The sequence below is a fragment of the Scyliorhinus torazame genome, chromosome 18 (genome assembly GCF_047496885.1).
Source record: "Scyliorhinus torazame isolate Kashiwa2021f chromosome 18, sScyTor2.1, whole genome shotgun sequence".
NCBI classification, from domain to species: Eukaryota; Metazoa; Chordata; class Chondrichthyes; order Carcharhiniformes; family Scyliorhinidae; genus Scyliorhinus; species Scyliorhinus torazame.
Window position 1 is genome coordinate 161,465,292 of NC_092724.1, and position 20,141 is coordinate 161,485,432.

General features: G+C 44.6%; 1 protein-coding gene across 5 annotated transcripts in view; it reads left to right on the forward strand.

Annotated features, from left to right (window-relative positions):
• Positions 1–420: 420 nt before the first annotated feature.
• The window catches only part of LOC140395697 (mitochondrial Rho GTPase 1), a 90,458-nt gene continuing 70,737 nt past the window's right edge, over positions 421–20,141 (forward strand). For all 5 annotated transcript variants that reach the window (XM_072483776.1, XM_072483775.1, XM_072483778.1 and 2 more), the window contains exon 1: positions 421–752. In XM_072483776.1, coding sequence (XP_072339877.1) covers positions 716–752 — 37 coding nt within the window. In that variant the 5' untranslated portion in view covers positions 421–715. The remainder of the gene's footprint in view (positions 753–20,141) is intronic.

Sequence of the window (20,141 nt, forward strand, 5' to 3'; positions counted from 1 at the left end):
TGAGATCGACGACCTGCCATTGATCCGACTGAACAGCAGAGCAGGCTCCAAAGACCGATCGGCTCCTGTTCCTGGCGTTCCACGTTGACCTAAACCGGCCGTCAAGTCGGAGGAGGTTGACCGCGACGAGCAGGCTGCTCGGGCGGACGGGCTGCCTCGCACCTCGGGGCTCTGACGGGGCGAACGGCCCTTGGTGGGGTTGGGGCGCGCGGGCAACGGCCGTTGGTGGGTCTCGCGCGTGCGTGGGGAGCGGCAGGGCGCGCGGGGAACGGCCATTGGTGGGGTCTCGCGCGTGCGTGGGGAGCGGCAGGGCGCGCGCGCAGGGGAACGGCAGTTGGAGCGCGCGCGCGCAGGGTACAGCAGCCGGGGGCGCGCACGGCGGGGGCGGCAGCGCGGCGGGGAGAGGCGCGCGCGCGCGCTAGTGGGTGGGAGCGCATGTGCGGCGTGGCTGTCAGCCGCGTCTCTGAGGCTGGAGAATGGCGTGAAGAGGAGCCGGGCCGCTCGGGGGGGACGTTTCATCCGTGAGGGAGGCCCGACAGTCATCCCGAAATACCGCCGCCGGCAGGAGACCTTCCCTCGGCCCCGGAAGGTGGAGGAGCAGCGCGGCCTGTGCCGTCCTGACTCCCTGGGCCTAACCCCCACCGCCGGGAGACACCCCCCCCCCCCATCCGCAGCTCCGCTCTCTCCCTCACTCGGGCCGGCACCGGAGGCAACGATGAGGAAAGATGTGAGGATCCTGCTCGTCGGAGAACGTAAGCCTGGCTGCGCCGGGGAGGGAGGGTGGGGAATGTGCAAACGGCCCCCGCCCGCCGGGCCGGCTGCACTTGTCGGGGGTGAGCAGCCTGAGGCCTAGGCACGGGCTGGAGAGTGAGTGCGGCCCGGGGCTGGGGTCAGGGAGACAGGCCGCCCACACTCGCTGCACCTCTGCCGCTTCGTCAGTTGTCGTCTATCCGAGAATATTGGCCTATTGGCACTTCATTGAGGCGGCGGCGACCGCGTCTGAAATGTACCCGCTGCCGTGACCTTCCCACTGGAGGGTGGGAAAGGACCGGGACTGGGCTGCAGCTGGGTTAGTGTCTGAAAGAGGAAATAACATCTGCTTCCAGTGGGATTCAACAGAAATCACGGATGCTTCTCGCGTTGTGGCCGTCGCCTTGCAGCGGTTAACATAGAACTTACAGTGCAGAAGGAGGCCATTCGGCCCATCGAGTCTGCACCGACCCACTTAAGCCCTCAACTTGTGCCTGATTATTTCTCTCCCCCAAATTCCTTTTAATCTCCAGTTTTGTTTTACCCACCGAGTGCCTTCTGCTTGATCCCGGTGTCTTCCACTGTGTGTGTTGCACTTTCTCTGCCATCCAACTTGATTGATCAGGCGTTGAAAAGGTGAATGGTGTGGTGGTACTCGAGGTTGCCCTCTCTTGAATCTTGTACTATCCCAAGTAAGAAGCCTTCCAACACCCTATCCCAAGTAACTGCACGGCTGCACAGTCCAGCTCTGAACTCTCCAATGTTGCAAGCCAGCCCAACTCTCATGAATTCTCAGAGATAGTTGGCACGGCTTTCCACTTTAATGGTTGGAAAACCGACAGATCTTAACCAGTGGCTCTGTGAGGAAGGACATTCATACATATTTACAGCACAGAATTCGGCCTATGCTGTCCTCACCAGTCAACAAAGATCTGGCTGTAACTAATCCAGTGCTTGGCTCATGCCCTGGAAATCACAACAGCGCAAGTGAATATCTAATATAGAGCATTATAGAATCCACGGCATGGAGATAGGCACTTCTCTTAAATGTTACAAGAGTTTCTGACTCAATCAATCCAGACCCCACCACCCTCTGGGTGAAAAGGTTTCTCCTCAACTCCCCTCTGAGCCTTCTACCTCTTAGCTTAAATTTTGTCCCTGGTTATTGACCTCTACTAATGGAAAACATGCCTTCCTATCCACCCTATCTATGCTCCTCATAATCTTATACTAGGTACCCCTTCAACCTTCTCTGCTCCCAAGAAAATACAGCCCCAGCCTTTCCAATCTTTCCTCATAATTCAGACTCTCCAGCCCAGGCAACATGCTGGTAAATCTCCTCTACACCCTCTCCAGTGCAATCACATTCTTCCAATAATCTGGTGACCAGAACTACACACACTGCTCCAGTTGTGGCCTAAACAGCCAATTCAAGCATGACCTCCTGCGCTTATATTCTCTGCCTCGGCTAATAAAGGCAAGTGTCCACTAGACCTTAGCCACCTTATCTGCCAGCCTAGCCACGTTCAAGAACCTGTGGATATGCATTCCAAGGTTCTTCTGATCTTTACAGAGTCCTATCATTGATAATGTAACTTTTTGCCTTGTTAACCCTCCCGAATACATTACTTCACACTCTGGGTTGAATTCCATTTGCCACGCTCTGCCCACCTGACCAGTCTGATATCCTCCTGGCAGTCTATGACTATCCTCACTATTTACCACCCTACCAATTTTCGTGACATCCACAAACTTCTTGATCATACCCCTGATACTTAAGTCCAAATCATTAATGCACACCACAAATAGCCCTGATGGAAACAGACTTCCAGTAACAGAAACGTTCCCTCTACCATCACCTTCTGCTTCCTGCCCCTCAGCCAATTTTGGATCCAATGTGCCACTTTGCCTTGGATCCCATGGGCCCTTACTTTCTTGACCAGTTTGTCATGTGGAACCTTACGAAAAGCATTGCTAAAGTCCATGTAGACCAGATTAAATGCATTGCACTGATCTATATTACTGGTTACCTGCACAAAGAAAATTTGATTAGATTTGTCAAACACGGCCTTCATATTCATTTTTATTTCGAAAATATTTTATTACGGCATTTATAATTTTAACATTTTTAAATAAGGAGATCCAACAAACACAAAAAAAACATAATGCCTTGATATTCATGAGATACCTCCCTCATCCTTCTAAACTCCATCGAATACAGACCCAGAATCCTCAACCGCTCCTCATATGACAAGCTCTTCATTTCCGGGATCATTCTTGTGAACCTCCTCTTGACCGTCTCCAATGCCAGCACATCCTTAGATACGGGGCCCAAAACTGCTCACAATATTCTAAATGGGGGGGGGGGGGGTCTTAGCAGAGCCTTATACAGTCCTCTTGTATTCTGGTCCTCTCGAAATGAATGCTAACATTGCACTTGGCTTCCTAAATGGCAACTGAACCTGCGTGTTAACCTCAAGGGAATCCTGAACGAGGACTCCCAAGTTCCTTTGTGATTCAGATTTCCAAAGCCTTTCCCCATTTAGAAAATAGTCTATGCCTCTATTCTTCCAACCAAAGGGCACAACCTCTCACTTTGCCACATTGTCATAGAATAATCATAGAATTTACAGTGCAGAAGGAGGACATTTGTCCCATCGAGTCTGCACTGGCCCTTGGAAAGAGTACCCTACTCAAGCCCATGCCTCCACCCTATCCCTGTAATCCCACTTAACCTTTTTGGACACGAAGGGCAATTTATCATGCCCAATCCACCTAACCTGCACATCTTTGGACTGTGGGAGGAAACCGGAGCACCCGGAGGAAACCCACGCACACACTGGGAGGATGTGCAGACTCGGCACAGACAGTGACCCAAGCCGGAATCGAACCTGGGACCCTGGAGCTGTGAAGCAATTGTGCTATCCACAATGCTACCGTGCTGCCCGATGTAATTCTCTTCATCCCCCCCCCCCCCACACACACACACACAAACAAACAAATGCCTTTGCTGCATCCACCTTCTGTTTGTCTTGTTGGTTCAGCTAAGGTATCAGTTAAAGTGCATGCACTTGAAGGTCATAGGTTCACACCCCACTCCAATGACCTGAGTACACAAACTAACTGACATTTCTTTCGGGAGTCCTGCACAGAGTCCTGGTCTTCCCTCTTGGGTTAACACAGGCTATCCCATGGCACTGTTCAAGGAAGAGCAGGACGTTCACTCTTTTTAAAAAATAAATTTAGAGTACCCAATTATTTTTTCCCAGTTAAGGGGCAATTTAGCATGGCCAATCCACCTGCCCGGCACATCTTTGTGGGGGTGAGACCCACGCAGACACTGGGAGAATGTGCAAACTCCACATGGACAGGGGGCTGGGATTGAACCTGGTCCTCGGTGGCGTGAGGCAGCAGTGTTAACCATTGCGCCACCGTGACGCACCCACTCAGTATTCTAGCCAGTATTTATCCCGAAGGATCTTTCAATAATCTTTATTATTGTCACAAGTAGGCTTACATTAACACTGCAATGAAGTTACTGTAAAAATCTCCTAGTTGTCACACTGGGGCCTGTTCGGAGGGAGAATTCAGAATGTCCAAATTACCTAACAGCACGTCTTTCGGGATTCATGGCAGGAAACCCATGCAGTCAGTGACCCAAGCCAGCAATCGAACCTGGGGCTGTGAAGCAACAGTGCTGACCACTGTGCTACCGTGCCGCCCTCGACCAACTCCAGTGGAATAACAGTATAAATTCTCTGAACCTTCTTCCCTTTTCCTGGATTTGGATTTGATTCATTATCATGTGTACCAAGGTACTGTATTGTTCTGCGTACAGTCCAGACATTGTTCCATGCATGAAAAAACATAGGACGTACATAAAAACATGATGTAAATACATAGACACAGGCATCGGGTGAAGCATACGTAGTCTGGTACTACTCAGTAGAGACAATGTGTGAAGAGATCAGTTCAGTCCTTAACAGGGTCATTCAGGAGTCTGGTAATAGCAGGAAAGAAGCTGTTTTTGAACCTTTTAGTGAATGTTCTCAGACTTTTGTACCTCCTGCCCAATGGAAAAGGATGGAAGAGAGACTAAGCCTCGTGGGAGGGGTCTTTGATTATGCTGCCCGCTTTCCCAAGGCAGCAGGAGGTGTAGACAAAGTCAATGGATGGGAGGAGGTTTTGAGTGATGGACTGGACTGTGTTCACAACTCTCTGTAGTTTCTTACGGTCTTGGGCTGAGCACTTCCCATACCAAGCTGTTTGCAGCTAGATGGGATGCTTTCTATGGTGCATCTGTAAACATTGGTAAGAGTCAATGTGGACATGCTGGATTTCCTTAGTTTCCTGAGGAAGTATAGGCGCTGTTGGACTTTCTTGGTCGTAACGTCGACATTGGAGGACCAGGACAGATTGTTGGTGATGTGCACTCCTAGGAATTTGAAGCGGTCGACCAACTCCACCTCACCACCATTGATGCAGACAAGGGTGTGCTCCCTGAGGTCAATGACCATCCCCTTCGTTTTTCTGACGTTGATGGAGCGATTATTGTTGTCACACCACGCCGCTAGGTTCTCTATCTCCCTCCTGTACTCTAACTCATCGTTGTTCGAGATCTGACTCACTACAGTCATCTCATCAGCAAACATGTAGATGGAGTTGGAGCCAAATTTTGCCACACGGTCAGGTGAGTATAGAGAGTATAACGGGGTGCTGGTATTGAAGTCTATCGTGGAGGAGGTGTTGTTTATCCTTCCTGACCCATAGACCGCAATCAGTAAGTCGAGGATCCGGTTGCAGTGGGAGGAGCCAAGTCTTAGGTTTTGGTGTTTTGCTATGAGCATGGCTGGGATTGTGGTGTTCAAGGCGGGGCTGTAGTCAATGAATAGGAGTCTGAATAGGAGTCCTTGTTGTCAGATGTTCCAAGGATGAGTGTAGGTGTTAGGTAATGGGTTAAGAGACATTGCAATTAGTTGTCTCATTTATGTTAAGTATCCATTAATTGACGCTGATATGTAAAGGGGCTTCATGTGGCCTCTGTCAGGTGGTGTTGTTAAGAGTTTTGTGCAGAGGCTGTGGAAGTGAAATAAATGGTGTTTGGTGAAAAGGAACAAGAACTTTAGACTCTTCATTTCACAGCAGTAAAACGTCTAACAATGGAAGCAGAGGATGGTTGCTGTGCAAATGTGAAAGTTTGAAAGATACAACTTTTCCTGATCAAATCAAGGAGTGTGTGAGAAGAAAAAAAGATACATGGCTGAACCCAGGATAAAGATGACTGGATATGATTATCCTCCCTTATTTTCTGAAAGGGAATCGTACGACCAATGGAGAAGTGCAGTAGTTATGTGGACTAAAGTAACTGCTTTGGGAAAGAGAAAACAAGGTATGGCATTGGCTCTTTCTCTACCTTATGACAGTAAAATCCGAAACAAAGTGCTTTCTGAGCTGGAATTGGAAGAGTTAGACCCAGAAGGAGACTTTATTACATTATATGGATAAGATTTATAAGAAAGATGACTTGTTAAGTGCGTATGAAGCATGGTCGGATTTTGATAAGTTCCGGAAAATGGGGGATATCTCCATGGAAGACTATATAATGGAATTTGGCAGACTATATAAAAGGCTGCAGAGACACAACCTGGAATTTCCACAGTCTGTGTTGGCCTTTAAATTACTTGACTGTGCTAGAGTGAGCAACATGGATAGGCTCCTGGTTTTGACAGGAGTTCAGTTTACTGAGAAGGATACCTTATTCGAACAGATGACAAAAGCTTTACAAAGTTTCTGGGGAAACATTCGATTCTGATGGCTCTGATGACCCAAATAGGTCAGCCTACAATAAGGCAGAATATGGAAGATACACTAGTAACAGGATGGCGAAATCGTATGGCTACGGACAGGGCTCAAAACGATAGACCGAGACAAGGAAATCCTGAAGACAGAAACCCAGTTAGAACCTACAATAGGAAGATGAACCCCAGAAATGCACAGGGCATAATAAATCAATGTTTTCGATGTGACTCTCAATACCATCATGCTTTCAACTGTCCAACTCGTTATGATAGTGTTTGAAGCGACACATGACACGGAAGAGTCAGAAGAGGAAAAAGATAGTGACCAGAAAGAAGGCATTGTCCTATTGACGAGCAGTTTTACGCCGGTAATGAAGATGTTGGTTGCAGAATCCTTCAACTGTGCTGTATTGGACAGTGGCTGCACATCTACTGTGTGTGGAATTGACTGGTTAAAATGTTACCTGGACTCTTTGAATGCTGAAAATCGTAACAATGTTAAGGAATTTGAAGTTTCAGGTTTGGCGATGATAATACTCTGAAGTCGCTGAAAATAGTGGTGATCCCTTGCAATATTGCCGGAGTAAAGCATTTCATTAGAATGGATGTTGTATCAAGTGAGATACCTTTGCTTCTGAGCAGACCATCGATGAAGAAAGCACACATGAAACTGGATATGGAACAGGATAAGGCAACAGTTTTTGGAAAGACTGTGGACTTACAATTTACACAGTCGGGACACTATTGTATTCCATTACTGACAAATCATTTTTCAAGTAGAGTGGTTAAGGATGTGTTAATGGCAGTTGAAAATGGGACTTTAGCTGATAAAAAGCTTGTGTTAAAACTGCTTAGGCAATTTGCACACCCGTCTCCTTGGAGGCTGAAAAATGTATTAAAGGATGCAGGGGTAAGGGATGACGACTATACTAAACTGATAAAACAGGTTAGTGACCACTGTGAAGTTTGTAGGAAGTACAGAAGGACACCAGCACGACCGATAGTAACCCTACCTTTGGCCAGGGATTTTAACGACATTGTGGCCATGGACCTTAAGATCTGGGATAAAGCCAATAATATATTTATTTTACATTTTGTAGCTTTAGCAACCAGATTTAGTCAATCAACGATTGTACGAGGTAAAGAAAAGAGTAATTCTGGATCAAATCGTGGAAAAATGGATAGCGACAGGATTGGGTCCAGCGGCAAAATTCCTTACGGACAATGGGAGAATTTGCAAATGATGAGTTTAGGGATATGTGTGAAAACGTGAATATCAGAGTTATGAATACGGCTGCAGAAAGCCCATTTAGTAATGGTGTCTGTGAAAGAAATCATGCTGTCATCGATGCCATGCTTCGGAAAATGTTGGCAGATCGACCAAATTGCAGGCTAAATTCAGCTTTAGAATGGGCAGTACATGCAAAGAATTCATTGCAGATGGTTGGGGCTATAGTCCTTATCAATTAGTGTTTGGTAGAAATCCTAAAATTCCGTCCATTTTGGATGACCAGCCGCCAGCTTGGGAGGGGACTACAATTAGCTCTGGTTTTGCTGAACATTTAAATGCATTACATAGCAGTAGAAAAGCTTTTTTGGAAGCAGAAGTCTCTGAAAGAATTCGCAGAGCTTTAAGACATAACGTACGGCCATCAGATGCCGTTTTTCAGCAAGGAGACATGGTATACTATAAGAGAGACAGTTCTAATGAATGGAAAGGCCCAGGGAAGATCATAGGCATAGATGGCAAAACAATTATTTTGCAACATGGTAATCAAACTGTTAGCGTCCATTCATCAAGGATAATGGGTACAGATTACAAATTTTCAAATTTAGACAGAGCGGACAGACATGACGAGGAGCCAGAGTCATCTGGTACGCATGTGTTACAGAACTATGAGGACCAATTAACTGATATAGACAGGGTTTCTGTGGAGGAACACAACACTTCTGGTGAATTAAAACAGGCCATTTTTCCGAAAGGGCAACTGCCAAAAGTTGGGACCAAAGTGACATACTTGCCTGAAGGGTCTAGTCAATGGAAGGATGCAACTGCTATTAGTAGAGCAGGGAAGGCCACTGGAAAGTATAAACATTGGGTGAATGTACAGCATTCAGGGGAAGGAGTCAAGACAATGGATTGGGAAAACGAAGTTCAAAAATGGAGGGCACAGAAACGCAGTGCCAGTTCAGATAGTACATCGGATCGGATAGTGAACAGGTGCAGGAAAAGGTTGAGAACTATTGAAAGGACATCCCACAGCAGAAGGGAAGGATCAAGCAGTAGCAGTACAGAACAAGATACCAGGCGGGAGAGGGGACGTAGTTTGTCAAGATCTCGGAACATGAGTAAGACTACGAATACTAATAGGAGTAGAAGCCCACATGCACGTGAGATTTTGGTGGCTTAAAATAAATTAGATGAAAAAGTTATTAAAGAAGCTAAACAGCAAGAATTGCATAGTTGGAGTGAATTTAGGGTATACACAGAAGTACCGGATAGGGGACAAAGAGCTCTATCCCACAGATGGATTTGCACGGAAATTGTTCTTCCAGTTGGAACTTATAAGGCAACGGCCAGGCTCGTGGCAAGGGGATTTGAAGAAAACTTAGAAGATCAGGATTTAAGGGTAGATTCACCTACAGCAGGAAAGGTTATTTTAAAGATCTTCTTGGCTCTATTAGCCACAAAAGCATGGGAATGCAAATCTATAGATATAAAAGCTGTCTTTTTGCAGGGGCATCAGCTCCAGAGAGACATTTTTCTCTGTCCTCCTAAAGAAGCAGCTAACACAGAAGGGGTACTCTGGAAGTTGAACAAATGTGTATATGGATTAAATGATGCATCTCGAGTCTGTTATTTTTCGGTAAGGTCAGTTTTGTTATAGTTCGGCTGTTGCCAGTTGAAAGCAGATCCTGCAATGTTTTACTGGCACTATAAAGGAAATCTTTCTGGCATTTTTATGATGCATGTCGATGATTTTTTGTGGGGTGGGACTAGTGATTTTGAAGGTATTGTAATTTCTGGTTTGAGGAAAGAATTCAGGGTTGGAAGTCAGGCTTCCGGTGCATTTAAACATATTGGACTGGAAATTGGACAGACTAAGTTAGGGGCAACTTTATGTCAGCAATCTTATTTGGAAAGCATCACCCCAATAGCAATTAGTCGTGGCCGAGTTTCACAAAAAGACGCAATGGTTTCAAAGATAGAAAAAGAGCAACTGCGAAGTTTAATTGGGCAACTGAACTGGTTAGGTAGACAGACCAGACCGGACGCGGGTTTTGATGTCTTAGAGTTGAGTACAAAAATGAATGATCCCAAAGTGGAAGACATAATAAGAGCAAATAAAGCATTGGCCAAACTAAAAATGCAGGAGTGTATAGTGATGCGTCCTACGCAAATTTATGTGATGGGGTTTCAAGCGCAGGAGGTTTTATAATTTTCCTTTTGGGGAACAATGGTAAATGTTGCCCACTTGTGTGGGAAACAAAGAAAATAAGGAGAGTGGTAAAAAGCACTTTGGCTACTGAGACGTTAAGCCTTGTAAGGGCGGTGGATATGGCTTTTTATATAAGTATGATATTGACAGAAATTTTGGGATTAGGGTAATATACCTATTGACTGTCACATTGACAATAAATACCTGTGGGAAAATGTGCACTCTACAAAAAGTGTCAATGAAAAGTGGTTACGTATAGACATCGCAAGTTTGAAGCAGATGTTGGACAGAGGGGAAATAACAAAAATTAAACGGGTCGACAGGAGCTATCAACTGTCAGACTGTTTTACGAAAAGACGGGCAAGTTCACAGAAACTTTTGGATATTGTTAATGAAGGGCGCTTGTTTCTGTGACTTTTCTTTCTTCTCGTCCAACAAAGAAAAGTGGGGGACATCATGTGTGTGTTTTTGAGTTTCTTGAAATTTTGTTTTCACCTAATTTTTTTTCTCCAAGGAAGGGGAGACTGTTAAGTAATGGGTTAAGAGATATTGCAATTAGTTGTCTCATTTATGTTAAGTATCCATTAATTGACACTGATATGTAAAGGGGCTTCAGGTGGCCTCTGTCAGGTGGTGTTGTTAAGAGTTTTGTGCAGAGGCTGTGGAAGTGAAATAAATGGTGTTTGGTGAAAAGGAACAAGAACTTTAGACTTCATTTCACAGCAACTAAAACGTCTAACAGACCACTTATTGGAAGGATTTTTCATAGGTGGACTTGTACGCTGCAATCTACAGTAATTTTCCTCAAGTGTTTTGTTTGAAAAGTATGGCGGAGTGGAAATACCAGCAACTTTGTAAGCAGTGTTATCATTGGAGAGTATTTGTAGTTCAGAGTGTTGCAGTTTAAGCTGTCTTGATTTCTCACACTCTACCCGTCTGTAAGCATGTGTTTCTTGTTTTTGATTTTCCCCTTAAATTTGGAATGTCCCTATGTTAACCTACACAGCAAATATGAGGTAAGGTGAAATGAAAAGGCTTGGTTTATTTTCATACACACGCACTTGAGAGGAGTTTTGTTTTGTCCACCCCATTTGCGCATTCACAATAAATAGGGGATAAGGAAGAGGATTCCGGGCACGTCCACAATAAGATAAATGCTGGGATTTTACATGTATCTAGAATCCCGAATCAAAGTCGACTAGACATGTTCCTTCTGAGGAGAGGTTGACTGATTGTAGAGCGATCTATCTTTCGGGTGGCACGTTAGCACAGTGGTTAGCACTGTTGCTTCACAGTGCCAGGGACCCATGCTCGGTTCCCAGCTTGGGTGACTGTCTGTGCGGAGTCTACACGTTCTCCCCGTGTCTGCGTGGGTTTCCTCCGGGTGCTCTGATTTCCTCCCACAAGTCCCGAAAGACATACTGTTGGTGAATTGGACATTCTGAATTCTCCCTCAGTGTACCCGAACAGGCGCCAGAGTGTGGTCACTTGGGTTTTTTAACAGTAACTTCATTGCAGTGTTACTGTAAGCCTACTTGTGACACTAATAAAGATTATTATCATGAGCGAGACTTCCAGAATGGGAAGAGCCGTGTAGAGTGAGGTGGTCTGGAGGCACGAGTTCCAAGGATCCAGCAGTTGGCAGATCTGATGAGGGCCATGGTTTTTTCTGCTGCCACCGGCTTGATGGTAAACAGCACAAGCTGTCAACTTATTAATGAGCACTGCGGTTCCCCTTGTCTTCATGTCAAAGCTCAAATGGAACACCTGTCCCACCCCTTCCTCAACCTAATTTGATCCAGAACTCTCGGATGTGTCTCCTGCAAGAAAACTACGTGCACCGTCAAGCTTTTTAAATGGGGAACACCCGAGATCTATTAACCGGCCCATTTAACCCCGTTAGGTTCTGTGTGACCAGTCCGGTCTGGGGCCTCTGCCCCCCACACCCCCAATCAGCCATATCTTATACGCAAGAAAGTCCCAACAGGGCCCTACCTCGTCCAGATTCCAGGCCCGCCACTCCCCTCCACCCAGTAGCTCAACAAAGAAACCTTCACTGACCGCAGCCCGCTACCCAAACCAATTGTCCATCACCCTCCCCCATCCCAAGCAAAGAAAAGCCAACCGTTACCCCAAAAAACAAAACAATCCCCCCGCCCAGATAACTAGAGTCTCTGCCAGCAGGGTTACCCCCACCTGGGAGAAACGCAAATTATATACTCAAAAATCCCATACACAGCCCCCCTACCCGGCCCCAAATTTAATCTTGAATCACACAAATCCAGCTCGTATTCATTTCCAACCATGCTTTAAAATACTGAAAAGCCCATATCCCAAATGTAGGGTTACAAATATAACAGAAACATGAAAAATATAAGGGGAAAACCAAGAGAAGAAAAAAACCAAACCCAAATCCAAAACTTCACCACGGTGATGAAACCATCCATTACATTCAAATGTCCCCCCGTATATGCTCCTTGACAAAGTTGTTCGCCTCCTCCGGCATGTCAAAATAATGGTCTCCCTCCATGACCCACAGGCAAGTTGGATTTGCCACTCCAAATTTCACTTCGCTCTTGTAGAGAGCCAACTTGGCCTTATTAAATCCCGCTCACATTTTCACTAGTTCCGCTCTCAAGTCATGGTAAATTGTAACGTTGTGACCTTTCCATCTGCACTCTCATAGAACATGCAGTGCAGAAGGAGGCCATTCGGCCCATCGAGTCTGCACCGACCCACAAGCCCTCACCTCCACCCTATCCCAATAACCCCTCCTGACCTTTTTGGTCACTAAGGGCAATTTATCATGGCCAATCCACCTAACCTGCACGTCTTTGGACTGTGGGAGGAAAGCAGAGCACCCGGAGGAAACCCCACAGACACTGGGAGAACGTGCAGACTCCGTACAGACAGTGACCCAAGCCGGGAATCGAACCTGGGACCCTGGACTGTGAAGTCACAGTGCTAGCCACGTGTGTTTCCTTCACCCACCTCAGGGTTGTTTCTTTGTCTAACTACATGTGGAATCGACTATGATCACCTGTGACGGCTCCCCAAAACTGGGCTTCCTTCTCAACGACCAGTGGGCCCAGTCCGCCTCGGGAAGGTGTGCAAATACCCCCTCTTTCCCCCCCCCCACCAGCTGCCTGAATATTTTTGCCACACTCCCTGTGGCTGTCGCACCTTCTATGTCCTCCGGCAACCCAACGATCCTCAGATTTTGGCGTCGAGCAATTCTCCAGGTGGTCGATCTTGGCCTTCGTTGTTTTTGCCCCACCGCCAACATCGTCACTTCTGCCTCCCAAGGAGGCAATCTGACGATCATCACGATCCAAGATTATCATTTCCACCTTCTGGATTGGCGACTTATGCGCTTCTAACCGCTATTCCACGTTTTCCAGATTGCCCGAATTGCCTCAGTCACTTTTGCCAGATTGTCCATGACAGTCTGTCGCCGCCTTCTGCATTACTCTGTCAAAACTCCACCAACCTCTGTCGGCCACTCAGTGGGCAACAACAACACTGATTCATCGGCCATGTTTTCCCTTCCTGCGCCACACATGTCTTTTGAGTTCGATGAGGGCCCTTTACTCGACACACTACTCATATGGTAACCTTTAGACATCTCACACCAGAGGAGGACTCCAAACTCTTCACCTATATCACTTTTCACCTGCACAGCACCCATTAAACAGGCAAAAGGGGCCAAGAACCAAATCCTCAGGCAGGAGCTACCTTATGTCCCACTGTTCACTTCATGGCGTTTTCAAAAGAAGTAGCCTTAAAAGCTTTTATTTTGTCCAGTTTTTTTGGTGAAGTGGGCATTGTATTTGGTACTTTGTGGATGAGGCTGCATGGTTGACAATGTATTGCCTTGACTTTGTTTTGTGATTATTTCAGTCGTGCTTGTGTGCGCAACAAAAGAACATGCAATCTAGAACAAGAAAGCTCATTCAGTTTATTACTTGTACCTGGTCTAGAATCTATGATAATTCTATAACGGACTTCCCTTGTTTTAAGGAATAAGATTTCTTGATTTGATTTATTATCACGTGTACTGAGGTACAGTGAAAGGTATTGTTCTGTGTACAGTCCAGACAGATCATTCAGCACATGAAAAAACCTAGGACATGCAAAAATGCACAATGTAAATACATAGACACAGGCATCGGATGAAGCATACGGAGTGTAGTAGTACTCAGTAGAGAAGATGTGTGAAGACATCAATTCAGATCATGAGAGGGTCTTCAGGAGTCTGGTACAATGGGGAAGAAGCTGTTTTTGAATCTGGCTAGTGTGTGTTCTCAGACTTTTGTGTTTCCTGCCCAATGGAAGAGGTTGGAAGAGAGAATAACCTGGATGCGAAGGGTTTATGATTATGCTGCCCACTTTCCCAAGGCAACGGGAGGTGTGGACAGAGTCGATGGATGGGAGGCGGGTTTGTGTGATGAGCTGAGTTGTGTTCACAACTCAGTAGTTTCTTGGTCTTGGGCCGTGCAGTTGTCATACCAGGCTTTGATGCAGCCAGATAGGATGCTTTCTATGGTGCATCTGCAAAAATTGGTAAGAGTCAATGTGGACATGTCTTATTTCCTTAGTTTCCTGAGGACATATAGGCACTGTTACACTTCCTTGGTCTTAGCATTGACGTGGGTGGACCAGAATTGTTGGTGATGTGCACATCTAGGAATTTGGAGCCGTCAACCATCTCCACCTCGTCACCATTGATGCAGACAGGGGTGTGTATGACACTTCGCTTCCTAAAGTCAATGACCAGCTCCTTAGTTTAGCTGACGTTGGGGGAGAGATTGTTGTCATTACACCACACCACTAGGTTCTCTATCTTCCTCCTGTACTCTGGCTCATCGTTGTTCGAGATCCAACCCACTAAAGTCGTGACATCAGCAAACTATTCAGTCATCTACATAATCTAACTCAAATAATGATCTAGTTCCTTCTCAAAGCTGCCAATTGGTTTCACAATGGGTGCATTCTCTGGGAGTTTGTACCACAAATAACCATGAACTGTAGTTGGGGATTTCTAATTTCCAACCTTGCTCAAACTTTGTGAATTTTAGATTTGCGTCCCCTAGTCTTATACCCATTGTCAAAGAAGTTCAGCTCATATACATAATCAGTTGAAATCCATCTGCTCAATAATTACCTGCTCACAGTGGTTTGTTGTCAGCAAGTTTAATACTACTGCTACAAAGTAGAATCCTCTAACTGCCTCATCCACAGATGTTGCAAATAGCAAAGGGCACAGAAAAGATTCCAATGCTACAGCACTGGTTGCCTCCTTAGTATTTGGGCATTTTTATTTGGTCACTGCCCACTGTATCCTGTTGCAAAGCCACGTTTTTACCAACATTAAACTTCCTTACTAGCTCCACATTAGGACCTTGAGTTTGGAAAATATCCTCATCTATTAACTGAGAAAAAATCCAGTAAGTTTCTAACACTTAAATGTGTTACTTCTGAAACTTGTGCTGACTGCCCCCACCAACTAAATGTCCACTTATGGCATTCCCTAGTATTCCCTTCAGGCAGTTTTAACATCCCAGATGTTCACCAACTGGCCTATAATTAACAGTCTCTTGCCATAATCTTTGTATCTTGATTGACATTTCCATTCTTCTGTCTTTGGACTTTCTGTAGCATTTTTAGAACCCTGAAAAATATCAAGCAACGCACAAGTTAATTCTGCAAGTGTCCCAGGATGTTTCTTCGAACGTTTTGTCAACCAATCTTTCAAGCATGGTTTCCTCTTTGCTCAGTCACTGATACATTCCCAATTTATATAGAAACAGCAATATTTCATTCCCAATTTATATAGGAACAGCAATATTTCATTCCCAATTTATATAGGAACAGCAATATTTCATGAGTGTTTATTCACAACAGTGTGTAATATTTTACTTGTTTATATCAACTTTAGAGTCTAAAATCATAGATACATTTGCTTGAAGCAGTTTTAGACATGTGTTTTATCATTTTGTTGACATTCGGTCTTTCAAGGTCAATTCAATACAAACACAAATGGATGAAGCATATCAGTTATTCCGGTAAGATTGCGAGGGAGCATAACAGCTCCTGGACTGAATTTAAAACCTTTTTCTAGGGGTGACAAGACAGAACTGTGTCACATAGTTGTACAGTTTAAAGCCTTTTCTTGTTACAAATTGAAAATTGCTGACCTTGTGGATTTTTGTTATAAATTATTAAACATTGATACCAAATAATTGATATTTGCATACCATTGACAGCAGTGGCAGGCTTGTGGCAGCCACTTAGTGATATATTTTAGAAATTTGTGTAGGAGATTCACTTGAATATTGAGCATACCAGCCTGTGAATCAAGGGAATGTAAAGAAGCTAGATTTTTATGGAACTATTTCTGTTCTACTGAGTGACTGAGGTTTCACAAATCCTGGAATGGCTTAAATATAGGCTGTGTTCTATACTGACAGACAATATAGATATGGGTTGTGTGGAAACTATTAAAAATCTTATAAAGTCTGCATTAAGCTACCACTTATGGTGCCAAAGTGGTTCTGGATCCGCAATATAATTCAAAGACTACTGGGCTCACCTGGGAGATCCTCATACTGGTTTGAATTTCCAAAGGTTCAGTGTCAATCTGGTCTCAAGAAAGAGAGAATTATTTTGTCCACAAATTAGGAATGGCCTTGTAATTCTTTTCTTTGCAGTTCTTTGACTACTGGGCGGCACAGTAGCACAATGGTTAGCACTGTTGCTCCACAGCTCCAGGGTCCCAAGTTTGATTCCTGACTTAGGTCACTGTCTGTGCGCAGTCTGCACGTTCTCCCCATGTCTGCGTGGGTTTCCTCCCACAGTCCAAAGATGCGCAGGTTAGGTGGATTGGCCACGCTAAATTGCGCCCTTGTGTCCAAAAAGGTTAGGTAGGGTTACTGGGTTAGGGTGGAGGTGTGGGCTTAAGTAGGGTGTTTTTTCCCAAAGGCCAGTGCAGACTCGCTGGGCCGAATGGCCTGAGCTGTAAATTCTATTAAGTAGGGTGTTTTTTCCAAAGGCCAGTGCAGACTTGCTGGGCCGAATGGCCTGAGCTGTAAATTCTATGATTCTGTGAAATTTGCATCGATTCACCAACAGACGTTCGTAATTTTCAAGTTGGCAATTCATTCTCTAAGAAAGATTAGTTCACTGTGGTGGTAAAGTTAATTCCGAATTTAATCCATAATTTTGCGAGCTGCCAGAGTCAAATTAATTAGATTCGGCAGATGCAAGGGAAGAGGGAAAAGGAGTAGGCTTCTGGGCCACCTGAGGAATCACCAAGGAAATTGAAGATGGATTGTATAATGGATAGTGTCTTGGAGAATGAAGAATTAAGCCATATCCTGCTTTAGACAGAGTAATAATGTATATATCACCCATTTGGAATTGGGATAATGCTGAGGGAAAATTGAAAGTCTGGTTTTACTGCAATCGTTTTGAGGGAATGCATTCTTGCATTCATACAATTAGGGGCAGGAGTAGCCACTCAGCCCCTCAAGCCTGCTCGACCATTCAGCATGATCATAGAATCATCAGTGAACAATGTTCAGCACCATTCATGACTCCTTGGATACTGAAGCAGCCCATGTCCACATGCAGCAAGACCTGGACAACACCTAGCTTGGGCTGACAAGTGGCATGTTATACTCGCACCACAAATGTACCAGGCAATGACCATCTTTAACAAGTGTTATAGGCCAGGGTTTAGAGAACCCCAAAGTGTATCATGGCGTTCACCTGACCCACAACTTTTAATAGATTGTGGTATGGGGAGCACACGGCCCACTCTACAGGTGTGGTACAGCAGAAATGGAAAAGTATTTTTTAAAGCAAAACAATGTTTATTCTATGAACTTACGTTAACCTTTTTAAAACATAGTGAACATCTTAGCAACCATCAATTCAAATATAACCCCCAAAGAATACAACACTAAGTAATCCTTAATAACCTCCCAAACAACATCCAGAAGACAAAAGAAACACCTTTTAACAGAAGCACATTAGGTTTACATTCACTACTGAGAACATTTATAATTCTGAATTCACCAAATGATCGAGATAGTTTTTTCATGGCAAAGAGATCAGCAGTACACCTGCTCTGTCTGGCTTCAGCTCCAACACTGAAAAAGAAACTAAAACACACCCTGCAGCAAACAGCCTAAAACGAAAGTAAAAAGCTGACAGACCGCCCAGCTCCACCCATACTCTGACATAACTGATAAACACCCATTTCTTAAAGATACATTTCTTAAACACCCATTTCTTAAAGGTGCATTTCTTAAAGGTACTCTCACATGACACAAGAGAGAATCTAACTCGCCCCCCTTCCCATTCAAGGCATTACCACTGCTGAATCCCCCACCATCAACATCCTAATGGTTACTATTGACTAGAAATTGAACTGGACTAGCCATTTAGATATTGTGACTAGGGCAGAGGCTAGGAATCCTAGACCAGAAAGTCACCCCTGACTCCACATAGCCTGTCCACCGTCTACAAGGCACAAGTCAGGAGTGTAATGGAGTACTCTCCACTTGCCTGGAGCGTTGTAAGAGTGCAGGACAAAGCAGCCCGCTTGATTGTTATGGCTTTTACAAACATCCAATCCCTCCACCACTGACTAACAGTGGCAGCTGTGTATACCATCTACAAGATGCACTGCAGGAACTTATCAAGGCTCCTTGGGCAGCACCTTCAAAACCCACAACTGCTGCCTCCTCGAATAACAAGGGCAGCAGACACATGGGAACACCACCACTTGGAAACACCCTTACAGGTCACACACCGTCCTGACTTGGAAATAGATTGTCATTTCCTCACTGTCGCTGGGTCAAAATCTTGGAACTCCCTCCCGAACAGCAATGTAGGTGTACCTACACCACAGAGACCTTCAAGAAGGCAGCTCACCAACACCTTCTGAAGGGCAGTTAGGGGTGAGCAATAAATGCTGGCCTAGCCAACGACACCCACATCCCGCAAAATGAATATATAAGAAAGTAACCTTTGATACGGCATCTTACCAAATGTTTTCTGAAGATTTTAGTACAACACATCCAATGGTTCCCTGTTATACAAGTTGCTCGCTACTGCCTCAAAAATCAATAATTAATCAAACCTGTTGGCTCTGTCTGATTGCAGATTGACTCTTCGTAATTACAATTAAGTGCCTTTCTTTAGATTTTAGAATGGTTCAGATTGGCCATTATGGCCAGAAAATATTTAAGGACTGAAAGAAATTGAATGCTTAAAATAAAGACAAAATTGTTTGATACATAAAAGTGGCCTCCCAGCATTGGAGATAGAAAACTATGTGAATGCCTTGAATTTAGGTCCATTGTCGGAACCAGGGGAAAACATTTTGTTTTATATTTGAAAGTGACAATTTAAATGAGGTTTGTGGATTTATTTCAATGTTGATATATTTTAAAACTTGCATCCAGTATATTTTCTACATTCCAATCAATCTCTTGTGGTGCTGTTGAAGTAAAATCAGAAGATATATTTTGGAAGAACACCCAAGTAGAATATAGATGTATGACCAATTCAGGCTAAAAGGTTCAATGATTCTGTGCACTTATGAATAGTCGGGTCACATTGTTGTCAAGTTGCAGGTGATGTTGGTTTGTTTGGCAGATCAGGTAGCAAACTGGATACAGTGTGGAAGTAGATTGGAAAGAGGGAGCTGAAACATGAGATGTTTGTGCACTTGTCAGAACGTCAAGTGTTGGACGTAGAAAGTATAAATTATCCTATTGTAAGGACAGGGCTAAAACAACAATGTTCTATTTGTACCTAGCTTGACTGTACTATAGCTTTTTGTTTATCTTTGGACTTCTATGAAGTCTGCTTAGCTCTTGAAAGTGATTGTCAAGTTTGGGAGTCAATCACATGGGCAAACCAACTGAATCATGGGTGATTGGATAAATTCACCAGTGGTTATTGTTACAACAGAAAAGGTTCTGCATCAAGTGCATGATGCCCACTCAGACTTCACACTTTACTAATACAAAATAAGTTCATGCTTGGTATTTTGGATCTTGAGCCAAGATTAACAAGCAGCTACAACAGCTCAAATTGACTCTCACGTACGTGTGTTTGTGCGTATAATTGTCCATATGTC